Source organism: Microcaecilia unicolor, chromosome 2 (assembly GCF_901765095.1).
Source record: "Microcaecilia unicolor chromosome 2, aMicUni1.1, whole genome shotgun sequence".
In the NCBI taxonomy this organism is placed as follows: domain Eukaryota; kingdom Metazoa; phylum Chordata; class Amphibia; order Gymnophiona; family Siphonopidae; genus Microcaecilia; species Microcaecilia unicolor.
In genome coordinates, this window is record NC_044032.1 from 629,461,661 (window position 1) to 629,476,465 (window position 14,805).

General features: G+C 42.5%; 1 protein-coding gene across 1 annotated transcript in view; it reads left to right on the plus strand.

Moving 5' to 3' along the window:
* CLGN (calmegin) overlaps positions 1-14,451 on the plus strand; it is a 350,951-nt gene extending 336,500 nt beyond the window's left edge. The window contains exons 14-15 of the mRNA XM_030191707.1: positions 4,731-4,822; positions 13,647-14,451. Coding sequence (XP_030047567.1) covers positions 4,731-4,822; positions 13,647-13,727 — 173 coding nt within the window. The 3' untranslated portion in view covers positions 13,728-14,451. The remainder of the gene's footprint in view (positions 1-4,730; positions 4,823-13,646) is intronic.
* Positions 14,452-14,805: the final 354 nt, after the last annotated feature.

The following is a 14,805-nucleotide window of genomic DNA, read 5'->3' on the forward strand; positions in this document are numbered from 1 at the left end:
ACCTGAAGGCGACGAAACAGTGCGACAAGGCGGTGGCAGTAGCTAGAAGATTGCTAGGCTGTGTAGAGAGAGGAGTGACCAGCAGAAGAAAGGAGGTTTTAATGCCCCTGTATAAGAGGTTGGTGAGGCCCCACCTGGAGTATTATGTTCAGTTTTGGAGGCCGTATCTTGCGAAGGATGTTAAAAAAAATGGAAGCGGTGCAAAGAAAAGCTACGAGGATGGTATGGGATTTACGTTCCAAGACGTATGAAGAGAGGCTTGCTGACCTGAACATGTACACCCTGGAGGAAAGGAGGAACAGGGGTGATATGATACAGACGTTCAAATATTTGAAAGGTATTAATCCGCAAACAAATCTTTTTCGGAGATGGGAAGGCGGTAGAACAAGAGGACATGAAATGAGATTGAAGGGGGGCAGACTCAGGAAAGATATCAGGAAGTATTTTTTCACGGAGAGGGTGGTGGACGCTTGGAATGCCCTCCCGCGGGAGGTGGTGGAGATGAAAACGGTAACGGAGTTCAAACATGTGTGGGATATGCATAGAGGAATCCTGTGCAGAAGGAATGGATCCTCAGAAGCTTAGCTGAAATTGGGTGGCGGAGCAGTTGGGGGGAAGAGGGAGTGGTGGTTGGGAGGCGAGGATAGGGGAGGGCAGACTTATACGGTCTGTACCAGAGCCGGTGATGGGAGGCGGGACTGGTGGTTGGGAGGCGGGAAATACTGCTGGGCAGACTTATATGGTCTGTGCCCTGAAAAGGACAGGTACAAATTCATGGTAAGGTATACACATATGAGTTTGTCTTGGGCAGACTGGATGGACCATGCAGGTCTTTTTCTGCCGTCATCTACTATGTTACTATGTTACATAAGTAAAGATGTTCCTTGAGCAGACTTCACCACTACTGCTGTTAAGACTTGGATAGCCTTCTATATACTATCCAGAGTAACCGTCTCAGGGGAAACCAGTTCTTGCAGCTCCCTCAACTTGACAGATAATTCATCAGGTATGAAACTGCACACAGGGCTCCTCTCTCCAGCATCTACCACTCTTCAAGGAATCCCCTCCTCAGCCCAGTTTGCGTGGGATGTGGTGGAGGCATGACAAACAGGGATGACAACGAAGTGTCTGGTCCCAAGAGAGCAGGTGCTCCTTCATCTACTCCAACAGCAGGATTGTTACCCCTGATTTCTCTCTGCGGGTGCTCCAAGGTTTGCAGCACTGAGGAGGAAGTTCTCGCCAGCAGCGGGTCTGGGCTTTCACTACCTATTTACGTTTAGTATGGGGCATAATTGTGTGGTACATGGAAAGAGGAATAGCTTTTCACCCGACAGTCCTCAGAAGTGATAAACACCGTGCAGCCTTCAGTCCGACATATTGCCACTCCCTGCCATAGCTAATCTTAACAAAATAGTGCCAACCTTTTACCAGGTCAGATGACCTACTCCAACCAATGAGCTGACTGTTACATTAAAGAGAAAACTCTTCATAACAAAAGAGTGTCAATCTATCTCTAGAATTTGAAGAAAAATATCTTTATGGATCACAATGATTTTTCAACATGTGACATTATGGAAAAGATTTCTTGGTGAATTCATTGACTGATTTCTCCAGTTCACAGTAATTAGTAGTAAATATTACTTGGATTTTCTGGATGTGAGAGTATATAACGATAAAGAAATTTTACAAACTACTTTATATAGGAAGGAGTTTGCGAGAAACACCTTCCTCCATTTCCAGAGTTTACATCCTTACCAGTTGTGTGCCAGCCTACCTATAAGCCAATTTTAGCGCATTCGATGCATTTGCTCAACTACGGAATAATTTGAACATTATGCACAAGATCTTTTTGTGAGATTTTTAGAGAGAGGTTATCCTAAGACAGTTGTGAAAAAAACGTAGAACCAGCCCTTATGCAGTAGAGCGAAACATGGCCCATGTCAGCCGAGGTCCTTTACAGATAAGTTTTTTAAAAATTGATGAATATAAAAAAGTGTGGACCAATGAAGATTAAAGTGAATCACAGGGCTGAGCACTCTGTGTGAAACAAGTCGCTTCTGAGGTCTGGGAGCACCCCACTAGGGGCCTCCACTCCATCAAGCCCCATGTCATCTATTTAACTGAAGACTCCACCCAAATCATGATCTCTGCAGAACGTAGACCTTTATATGGACAAATTTATCATAAAATCTGCTGAAAAATGGCGAGTAAAACACTCAAAAGGATTCAGATTGCAACAAGTTAGGCAATGATAAAATGGCGAAACATTTGTCAAGCATGCAAAATCTGTCTGCCAAGCCTTGATTAAAGAACTTAACCTCTTCAATGGTTTAGACACTGGATCCTAGATCTGATAAACTTTCTGTCCAGAATGCACCCATGCAACACATGTTAACAGAACTCCAACAATGTGTGTCTGTAGCTGAAAATGGCGCCCAAAGTTTGTGGACCAAACTTCCCAATTTGATCACACTAACTAGAGACCATGCCATTTTCTGGACCTTTCCCTTAGAAGACCCATACAACTGGAGAATTGCCCATCATTTATCACGCATGCTTAAGGAACTCAGATGCATCACTAAATCGAGTCCTACTCCCTCACAGTTTGGAATTTTTGTTTTAAGAGGGCAACAGTAGCTTTCTTGACTTGCCTGACAGTGTCTCACAGATATTTAACTGGCTTCTAAGAGCAATTCCTCTAGAAAGTTGTGCAGATTTAAATAGAGGAGGTTTGCTGTTTGATGTGACAGAAGACTTAGAGCCCTTTTTTGTCCCACATAAAAACCTTCTACATTTGTCAGACTCAAGTTTAAAGACCAAATCTGTAAGGGTTCATCTTAGTGTGATAGGTTCTCATCACCATCATGTAGAAGGAAAATCCAACTGTGTTCAGCCTTTAGTTATTCAATCTCTGTGAGGCTTGCTTCTATTGAAGCCTCCCATCAAGGCTCCTGCAGTGTCATCAGACCTCAACATGGTATTAACCCAGCTGATGAAAGCTCCTTTTGAGCCCACTCCATATATATATATGTTTCTGGTGGTCGTGACTTCAGCATACAGTGAGCTTCAGGCTCTAGTAACTGATCCACCTTGTAGCAAATTGTTCAGCAATAGTATGGTTCTGCATATTCATCCTTAACTTCTTTCTTTAAGGTAGTGTCAGATTTTCATTGTAACCAGTCTATTATCTTAACATTTTTCCCCAGACCTTAAACCCATAGACGTGAAGGTGTACTGCCAACAACGGATTGCAGAAGGGTCTGGACCTTCTGTTTGAAGCAGACTAAAGTCCTTAGAAAGGACTTAAATAGAGTATGGACTGCCATCAACAGGCATGCAGTGTCTAATTGGCTAATAGATTGCATTCCCTTACTTATGTGCAGACCAGTTAGACTCTTAAGGGTCATGTCCCTGCTCATAATGTTAGAGCCATGGTAGCACTGGTAATCCACTTGAAATCAGCCTCCAGAGAGGAAATTTGCGGAGCTGCAGTATGGACATCTGTTCAAATAGTCTCAGTCTATTACTGTTTGAAAAAGCACTCCCAAAATGACAGTAGGTTTGGCCAGGCAGTCCCCTAGATCTTTTGAGGGTTAGAATCTAACTCCATCCCCCCAGGCTTATATCTTTCTTTTCCAGGCTGCCTTCCAAAACATAGAAAAATACAAAAGTGGCTAGTTGCTGTTGCACTTCTTCTTTGCTGTTTTCCCCTCTTTTTTCTGTTAAAGGAAGCCTGTAGCTAGGAAGACCCAGGCTGTGAGGACTTGCTATCCTTTCTTGTTCTCAGAAAAAACCAAGGGGGCAATATTCAACAAGATTTAACCAGCCAGAAACTGCTCCTGGGGGGCTAACTGTTCATTTTCAGCAGCACTTACCCGTTCAGCACTGCTGAAAATAACTGATTAGCACCTAACTGCAGACCTGATATTTTGGGGGCATCCGGGAGCAAAGTCAGCACTTGGTCTGTTATTTGCCGACATCCAGCACTTAACTAGCTAGGGGACCGCATAAAATGCTGTCCTATCTTTATGCAGTAACCCATACCTGGTTAAGCTCTGAATATCGGACTTGAACCAGCTATGCGTTAGCTAGCTGTGCAAAACCGGATATTCAGTGCTGAAGCCCAGACAGGGCCCTGCATTAAATATCCAGGAATAATGTCGGCAGTGGTCAGCAAAACACTGAGCACTGCTGGCTAAATATCGACCCCCCCCCCCCCCCCCCAAGTTACTTACGTATAGCAGGTGTTCTTCGTGGACAGCAGGGTACAAGTCTGCATAGAACCACCCACTTCCCCAGGGAGTTGTTGCATGGGAACTACTTCAGCTGAACAAGTACTGTGGTGGTCCCATGCGATAGTAGCAGGTGGGAAATGGCGCACGTGCTAAGGGAAGTGACGGAAAAGCTTGTACTACTTACTAAGCTGGAGAAGTTTTCCTGCGTGGGCTCCATCGGTGATGTTACCCAAGCTGTGAAGACTTGCATCCTGCTGTCCAAAGAAAATACCTGCTAAATACATCCTAAAATACCTGGTGGTTCTTGGAAAGAAATTGTTAAATTATCCCGTATATACATCAGATTACATGATCTAATTTTTGCACATCCTTGAAAAATATTGCCTTTGGTTTTTTGCTGGAAGAAAACAACCTTCCATTTTGTATTGTCTTGTGAACTTATTTTTGTATATTTTTGAGCAATTTTGCTGAATTACACATAACTAATATTTGTAGAGCATGAAAGAAAGAGTGATGAAGAGCCTGAAGCTGTAGAGAGTCAAGAAGAAGAGTGCAGTAAAGAAAATAGATCTCCATCAGATGATGAGGTGAGCTTTCTTTACTTGAAAGATTTATTGCATTGAACTCTAACAGTAAGAAACTTTTTCCCCATTGATAGGATGGTATGTCCCTAAAATAGAAACAATGACAAGATGAAGGTTTTATTACATTTTTTTACAGAATATAGAACAAATGTGAGAACACGGGGGAATAAATTGTAGATACATTTCCACATGGTTATGATATCACTGTAATGGAAAAAATAGAAAACTCAAATATCATTGGTGAAAGAGAGATCTGAAGTATCCCCAGCGGGTGATATAGCTCTCGGTGCTGAATATATAAAGGAAGTAGCTTTTAAGCCCTTCTATGTAGCTTACAAACTACATGGACAGTTTTAACATGCATATTTCATAAGAAAACACTAAAAGAAACGACCTTTTTTTTTTTTTTTAATTTGACATGTTGAAAGTACACACATTAAAATCGCCCATATAATTTGCACCTAGTATTTGTGTAGGTATAATTAGAGGGTTTGAAGGCGGGGCAAATACAGATCTTCCTTAGCCTCTGCAGCAGATGAATCCAGAAACTGGTGGGTTGTGTCTATCTACTAGCAGGTGCAGATAGAGATTGCCAAAACTGAAGGTAAGTGATACCAGATGGCCAGCCCCTCCTTTGCTTATTCTGTCTCTGTCTCCAGCAGGTGGGAGATAACTTCTCACCAGCTCATGGATTCTTTTTTTCTGGGACTTCTCCTGGACTTGCTTAGCCAACTAAGTTTTGGGTGTGTTCGTTCAAGCGGCACCAGCCTTAGGAGCATACCTGGTAGCCTGGGTCCCTACCTCCCACTGTGTTTTGTGCTATAGCCTTCCTCACCTTTAAAAACAAAAAAAAGGTCTGTTACAGCCACTGCACAGCAACAAAACAAAAAAAAAAAAGACAAAGAAGGAAAGAAACCACACAGCCAGGACTTCCCTGGATTTTCCCAAGGGTAGAACCTCAGCCTGGTGAGCAGGTTTGGCGACAGGCTCTTTGCTGGGAGGATCCACTTCTGCCTGTAAACATGCTGCTGCTTCCCGCACAGGTAAGTGCCTTCATTTGAGGTTTGCTAGTTGTGGAGTAGCGCAGTGCGGCGATGGCAGCAGAAACTGTTAAGAGATGTTCCTGCTGTGGTAAACGGAGATCTGTAGTGAGACTGTGTGGCAGGCTGCTCTGAGGCTTTAACAGGTGATGGTGTTTCCCTCTCGTCCAGATGCGTTGGGTGCACACACCATCTTGCAGGCTACTGCAGACGCTGTTCCTGCCAGTCAGCTGATGGCGGTCTTGGAGACCTCGTGGTCTAGTGCAAATTTGGACGCTGCTGTCGCTGGGACTCCCAGCTCTGTTTTGTGGGCTCCTCCGGGGCTGGCTGCAGGACTGAAGGTCCTGCTGAAATTTTTTCCCTGGAGTTCGTGCTTCTCTTGCACCAGGCCTATTTGTTAAAATGGGCCTTGCCTCAGTCCCAGCCTCTTCATGTGGCTTCTTTTGGAGGGGGGGTACTTGGGACAAGTTTTGCATACCCCTGCCGAGGAGCCAGCTCAGAAGACGAGGCGTTTGGCCTCCATATCTGAGGTGGGGTCCTTGGTCCCCATTTCTGCCTCCCTCCTCCCATGTATGGAACTTGCTTGTACTTTATACGTATTTGAGGAGGGCAGTTTCAATCAGGCTAATTACTTTCCCAATGAGGAAAATGATTGATTGTTTTTTAAATTTGTACTAAAATATATCTAGGTTGATACTAAAACTGGATATATTCAGCACCTGAGGGGGGCTAGTTATTAAGGTTTGGTAAAAAGTGAGCTTTTACCACATCTTGAGTTACTATGGAAGTCAGCAACGTGTGGTTTCCTCAGCATCCTATCAGACTAGTCCAGACCAATGAGTTATGTTCATCTACCAGCAGATGGAGACAGAATGAAAATAGGTCTCAACTGATTCTCCCCTTAAGGGTATCGTGCAGCATAGAATGTTCAGTATTTTTCTGTCTCCTAAGCAGATGGATGATGGGCTAACAGCCCTGCTCTTTACCTGCCCTATGTTGGGGACAGTGCTTTACTACATCCCATTGGATTGGACTGGTCTGAGTATGCTAAAGAAGAAAAAATTATCTCTCTCCTGCTAACTTTCTTTCCTTTAGTCCTATCAGACCAGTCCAGAATCCTATCATAGTGATGGGGTGGATCGAATTGATGGAAGGGTAGCATTGTATGTTAAGGAGGGCCTTGAATCAAATAGATTGAAAATTCTGCAGGAAACAAAACACATCTTGGAATCCCTATGGATTGAAATTCCATGTATAAAGGGGAAAAGGATAGTGATAGAAGTGTACTACCGTCCACCTGGCCAGAATGAACAGACGGATGTAGAAATGTTATCAGAAATTAGGGAGGCTAACAAACTGAGCAACACAATAATAATTGACTGGGTAAATGTAACATCAGGACATGCTAGGGAGGTAAAATTCCTTGAGGAAAGCAAGGACTGATTTATGGAGCAGCTGGTACAGGAGCCAACAAGAGAGAAAAATTCTAGATCTAGTCCTTAGTGGAGTGCGTGATCTGGTACAGGAGGTAATGGTGCTGGAGCCACGTGATATCAAATCTGATCATATTACTATAACTGTTATCAGCTTTGGAATAAGTACACACAGGAAATTTCAAAAAGGAAACTATGATAAAATGAGAAGAACGGTGAAAAAAAAACTAGAGGAGCAGCTGCAAAGGTCAAAAATTTACATCAGGTGTGAATGCTGTTCAAAAATACCATCCTGGAAGCCCAGTCCAAATATATTCTGTGTATTAAAAAAGGAGAAAGGAAGACCAAATGACATCTGGCATGGTTAAAAGTGAGGTGAAGGAAGCTATTAGAGCTAAAAGAAAATCCTTCAGAAAATGGAAGAAGGAACCAACTGAAAATAATAAGAAACAGCATAAGGAATGTCAAGTCAAATGCAAAGTGCTGATAATGAAGACAAAGAGAGACTTTGAAAAAAAGATTGTGTTGGAGGCAAAAACACATAGTAAACATTTTTTTAAGGTATATTAAAAGAAGAAGCTTGCAAACGAATTGGTTGGACCGCTATATGACCGAGGGGTAAAAGGGGCGAGCAGGGAAGACAAAGCCATAGTGAAGAGATTAAATAAATTCTTTGCTTTGGTCTTCACCGTGGAAGATTTGGGAGAGATACCGGTGCCAGAAATGGTATTCAAAGCTGATAAGTCAGAGAAACTGAATGAAATCTCTATAAACCTTGAGGATGTAAAGGCGCAATTTGACAAATTGAAGAGTAGCAATTCTCCTGGACCGGATGGTATTCATTCCAGAGTACTGATAGAATTGAAAAATGAACTTGCAGAACTATTAATAGTAATATGTAGTTTATCTTTAAAATCAAGCATGGTTCCGGAAGATTGGAGGGTGGCCAATGTACCGCCGATTTTTTTTTTTTTTTAAAGGTTCCAGAGGAGATCCAGGAAATTACAGACCGGTGGGCCTGATGTCTGTGCCGGGCAAAATGGTAGAGACTATTATAAAGAACAAAATTACAGAGCATATTCAAAAAGCATGGATTCATGAGACAAAGCCAACATGGATTTAGTGAAGGGAAATCTTGCCTCACCAATCTATTACATTTCTTTGAAGAGGTGAACAAACTTGTGCATAAAGGTGAGCTGGTCGATACTGTGTATCTGGATTTTCAAAAGGCGTTTGACAAAGTAACTCATGAAAGACTCCAGAGGAAATTGGAGAATCATGGGATAGGACGTAGTGTCCTATTGTGGATTAAAAGCTGGTTAAAAGTTAGAAAACAAAGAGTAGGGTTAAATGGTCAGTATTCTCAATGGAGAAGCGTAGATAGTGGGAATGGCACAGGTCTTGCAGTCTCTGACCTGGGAGCATCAGGCCAAAGCTTGGTCGCCTGATGCTCCCAGAACAGTAAAACAACCCCAGCTTTTGGCTCAAGTTATTTTACTGTGATTTTCTGCCCATACTGCGACTTGGAGTGTTCACCCAAGGCACACCGCAAATCATTGTATGGTTTTTACATAGTAAGAGCTGCTTTACATGCATTTGCATGTTTGTATCTCATCAGTGTGTAACTCATTATAACCTAAATATCACCATGGTTAAAAAAAAAAAAAAAAAAAGGTCACGCAGCATTGGGACCTTTTTAAGTTGTTTTAAGGCGCAAATAATGTGACAAAGCTCTAACGCAGTTTGATAACTCCCCACCCCCTCCCCCACAGAATTATCTTGTTTCATTTTAATTGCAGTAGTCAACATTTTACTTGACTGCTGACTGCTGTGGTTAAATACCAGTCCCATGGTAAATTGACTACAGAATGCATTCCAGAGCTGCATTAATCTTATTGGAACAAAACAGTCAGGAGTCGATATTCAGCCGGTGGCGGTGAATGTTTTTTGTTTGTTTTTTTTAGCTGCTGCTGGCATTATTCCTGGATATTCAGTGCCGGACCATGTTCGGGCACTGGCATTGAATATCCTGGTTTATGCGACTGGCTATCTCTTTTGCAGTTAAATGTGATATTCAGTACTTTACCGCATAAGCAACAAAACGAAGATAGGACTGTCTTTTATGCAGTCCGATTTAACCGCTAAACTTAGATAGTTAAGTGCTAAATATTGGCACGTAACCAAGTGCAGGCTCTGCCCCTAGACCACCCACAAAATAGCTGGCTTTAGCAGTCTATGGTGATATTCAGCAGGACTAACTGGTTAAGTGCCACTGAATATAAGCAGATACTTCAAATAAGCAATTTAACCTGCCAGGAGCCATTTCTGGCCAGATAAATTGCTTTGAATATCAACCTCCATATGTTTAGGTTTTAATTGTTCTGTAGCTGAATTCAATTTTCAGAAACCCAGTCATGACCTAAATCAAAAATAGACCTAAACACAAATGGTGATTCCTTAGCATCAGCAGCAGATGAATCCAGAAACTTGTATTCTCTATCTCCAGGAGGCAGATGGATGGTCTCTCACAAGCTCCTGGTCTCATCTATTGGCAGTTCCTGTTCTTGGTCTCTCAGTTCAGTAGAGCTTTGGGGGTGCACGGCTGAGCAGTGCTGGCTTTAGGGGGTATACTTAGAGGCTCATTTTCAAAGCACTTAGCCTCCCAAAGTTCCATAGAAACCTATGGAACTTAGCCTCCCAAAGTGCTTTGAAAATATGCCTCCTGGTCACCCCCAGGTCCCTCTCCCACCCTTCTTCCCTCTCTAGCCCTTCCTTCATTCTCCTTCCTCAATGGGAAAAAAATTGGGGCATAAGTCTTTAAAGCCCACAGCCTTGGCGCACAGGCAGGTCTCTTTTAACGGCTGGCTCTCCCAGGGTGAGTGTATGTTTATATTTTCTTTCACCTTTGGGTCAGTTACAGTTTTACTTTTGTTTTCTTTACAATGGCTGCCGAAGTTCTTAAAAGCTGTTCCCACTGTGGGAAGTGGAGAGCAGCATTGGGGCAGTGTCAAAGTGGCTGTGCAGGCTCTTCTCTGGCAAAGAGGGCTATGTTTGGGGAGGCCTCATTAGTTTCCGTTGTGGTAGAGATTCGGGCTCATTCTCCTCATGTGGCCGAAAGTGATCAGCAACCTTTTTAACAGCAGCACGATTCGGGAGCAGTGGATTGAAATTCCATGTGCAAAGGGGAAAAGGATAGTGATAGGAGTGTACTACCGTCCGCCTGGCCAGGACGAACAGACGGATGCGGAAATGTTAAAGGAAATCAGGGACGCAAACAAACTGGGCAACACAATAATAATGGGGGATTTCAATTACCCGCATATAGACTGGGTTAATGTAACATCTGTACACGCAAGGGACATAAGATTTCTTGATGAAATCAAGGACAGCTTCATGGAACAGCTAGTTCAGGAGCCGACAAGAGAAGGAAAAATACTAGACTTAGTCCTTAGTGGTGCTCATGATCTAGTGCAGGGGGTAACGATACGAGGGCCGCTTGATAACAGTGATCATAATATGATCGGTTTTGATATTGGCATTGAAGGAAGTGAAACTAGGAAATCAAGTACGCTAGCGTTTAACTATAGAAAAGGTGATTACGACAAAATGAGAAAAATGGTGAAAAAAAGACTGAAAGGAGCAGCTCGCAGAGTAAAAAACTTGCATCAGGCGTGGATGCTGTTTAAAAACACCATCCTGGAGGTTCAGGACAAATATATTCCACGTATTAGAAAAAAGGGAAAAAAGACTAAACGTCAGCCGGCGTGGCTAAACAGTAAGATAAAGGAAATCATTAGAGCCAAAAAACAATCCTTCAGAAAGTGGAGAAGAGAACCAACTGAAAGTAACAGGATAGATCATAAGGAATGCCAAGCCAAATGCAAAGCGGAGATAAGGAGGGCAAAAAAGGACTTTGAGAAGAAATTAGCGTTGGAAGCAAAAATACATAGTAAAAATTTTTTTAGATACATTAAAAGCAGGAAACCGGCCAAAGAGTCGGTTGGGCCGCTGGACGAAAATGGTGTTAAAGGGGCGATCAAGGAGGACAAAGTCGTAGCGGAGAAATTAAATGAATTCTTTGCTTCGGTCTTCACCGAGGAGGATTTGGGGGGGACACCGGTGCCGGAAAGAATATTTGAAGCGGGGGAGTCGGAGAAACTAAACAAATTCTCTGTAACCTTGGAGGATGTAATGGGTCAGTTCAGCAAGCTGAAGAGTAGTAAATCACCGGGACCTGATGGTATTCATCCCAGAGTATTAATAGAACTAAAAAATGAACTTGCGGAGCTACTGTTAGAAATATGCAATCTGTCCCTAAAATCGAGTGTAATACCGGAAGACTGGAGGGTAGCCAATGTTACTCCGATTTTTAAGAAGGGTTCCAGAGGAGATCCGGGAAATTATAGACCGGTGAGTCTGACGTCGGTGCCGGGCAAGATGGTGGAGGCTATTATTAAGAATAAAATTGCAGAGCATATACAAAAACATGGACTGATGAGACAAAGTCAGCACGGATTTAGTGAAGGGAAGTCTTGCCTCACCAATCTAATGCATTTTTTTGAGGGGGTAAGCAAACATGTGGACAATGGGGAGCCGGTTGATATTGTATATCTGGATTTTCAGAAGGCGTTTGACAAAGTGCCGCACGAAAGACTCCTGAAGAAATTGCAGAGTCATGGAATCGGAGGTAGGGTACTATTATGGATTAAGAACTGGTTGAAAGATAGGAAGCAGAGAGTAGGATTGCGTGGCCAGTATTCTCAGTGGAGGAGGGTAGTTAGTGGGGTCCCGCAGGGGTCTGTGCTGGGTCCGTTGCTTTTTAATGTATTTATAAATGACCTAGAGATGGGAATAACTAGTGAGGTAATTAAATTCGCCGATGACACAAAATTATTCAGGGTCGTCAAGTCGCAGGAGGAATGTGAACGATTACAGGAGGACCTTGCGAGACTGGGAGAATGGGCGTGCAAGTGGCAGATGAAGTTCAATGTTGACAAGTGCAAAGTGATGCATGTGGGTAAGAGGAACCCGAATTATAGCTACGTCTTGCAAGGTTCCGCGTTAGGAGTTACGGATCAAGAAAGGGATCTGGGTGTCGTCGTCGATGATACGCTGAAACCTTCTGCTCAGTGTGCTGCTGCGGCTAGGAAAGCGAATAGAATGTTGGGTGTTATTAGGAAGGGTATGGAGTCCAGGTGTGCGGATGTTATAATGCCGTTGTATCGCTCCATGGTGCGACCGCACCTGGAGTATTGTGTTCAGTACTGGTCTCCGTATCTCAAAAAAGATATAGTAGAATTGGAAAAGGTACAGCGAAGGGCGACGAAAATGATAGTGGGGATGGGACGACTTTCCTATGAAGAGAGGCTGAGAAGGCTAGGGCTTTTCAGCTTGGAGAAGAGACGGCTGAGGGGAGATATGATAGAAGTGTATAAAATAATGAGTGGAATGGATCGGGTGGATGTGAAGCGACTGTTCACGCTATCCAAAAATACTAGGACTAGAGGGCATGAGTTGAAGCTACAGTGTGGTAAATTTAAAACGAATCGGAGAAAATTTTTCTTCACCCAACGTGTAATTAGACTCTGGAATTCGTTGCCGGAGAACGTGGTACGGGCGGTTAGCTTGACGGAGTTTAAAAAGGGGTTAGATAGATTCCTAAAGGACAAGTCCATAGACCGCTATTAAATGGACTTGGAAAAATTCCGCATTTTTAGGTATAACTTGTCTGGAATGTTTTTACGTTTAGGGAGCGTGCCAGGTGCCCTTGACCTGGATTGGCCACTGTCGGTGACAGGATGCTGGGCTAGATGGACCTTTGGTCTTTCCCAGTATGGCACTACTTATGTACTTATGTCAGTGGCTCCTTTACCCGGCACTGCTTCAGAGGTCCTTACACATATCTCAGCTGCTCTGGGGGTTTCTTCAGGGTGGGTGGGGTCTTCTAACTTTTCTTTTGGCCCCCGAATTCATGCTGCTGCTGTTCCATAATGCCTATATGTTGAAGAAGCCTTTGGAGATTTCTGGCTTGTTCTCTAAAAGTTCTACTGAACTGAGAGACCCAGAACAGGAGCTGCGAATAGATGAGACCAAGAGCTTGTGAAAGACCATCCATCCGCCTGCTGGAGATAGAGAATACAAGTCTCTGGATTCATCTGCTGTGACTAAAGGAAAGAAAATTATCAGGTTCTAAACATATGCATTGATTTTAAGACATCTAATTTGAGAAAAGCATTTAATTCATTTTTATACTGGTGAGGTATGCAAAATGTTATACGAACATCAAAATCCAAACCTACTTGAAAACAAAACTATGTAATTGTAATACTGGAGTTTTCTGGAATGTATTTGCAGATGAAAGAAGCTGATGAAAGCCCAGGTTCTGGAGATGGACCAACAAAATCAATACGTAAAAGACGAGTACGAAAAGACTGAAGGCTTTCCTCTTCAACTAGCATTTGTATAACTCCTAATACAGAAATGTGGTATCCTTGTATTGGTTTGTCTGGAACATACAGATGACCGAAATAAAACACTTGGACTGAAATCATCCCTTTTCCACCTGCTTCAGTATCTTTATTTTTCTTCCAAAACTGTTATCTTCCTTTGGAGGAAATACTTTTTTTCTGTGGAGAAAATTTGGAAAGGAAACTAAAATAACTCAAAAGTGGCAATATAATTGCCAGAGTCTGGAGATGTAATGTCTGTCACAGAGCACATTTGTTTTTTAAAGAACACATGTAACTGATTTCAGCACACTATTTGCAGCCACATTAACTGAAAGAAGAAAACTGTGATTTAGTTTTACTAATGGAGTTCAAGGGTTTCAAATAACTCTAGTCTATTTTGTCTTCATGGAGTAGGGAAAGACTTTACTTTTTTTTTTGTCTAATCGTAGTTTGTTGCTTTGCCAGCCATTCTTAGTGTAAATGATCTGTGGTTATATTTATGGTCAGATATTTGTTTGCTTATCTTCTTAAATTTCCAAGTACTTCAATGACAGAACAACAAAGTGTATCCATTAGATCACTGGTTAATAGTATAAGGTGTTTTCTCTTTGGATGGAGAGATATTACATTTTCTGAAATACAAAAGTGTGTAACTTTCAGAACTTGGTTATTTATATATTACAGCCAGATTTGGTGTAACACTTGTTTATAAATATTTCCATAATATACATTTCTACTGAAAATAAAATACATATGTACTTATTTTGTATTTGTAATAGAAATATTGATTTATTTTCAGCCACCAAGGAGAACTTGAGGGACCCTTTTACTAAGCCATGTTAGGCTCGAACTCTTGCCTAATGCAGCAAAAATGGCTTAATGCCGGCTGTGCATTTGTGCATCTTTAAAAGAATTATTGGGATGGGGCGTGTTGGGGCAGAGAATGAGCATGGATGTGCTAAACAGCTAGAGTGCTAACATTACCAGCATTCTAACTAGGTAGTACACCCATAACACAGGAGCAGTAAGCGCTCCCATGGTCATTTTGTTTTCAATGGCCACAT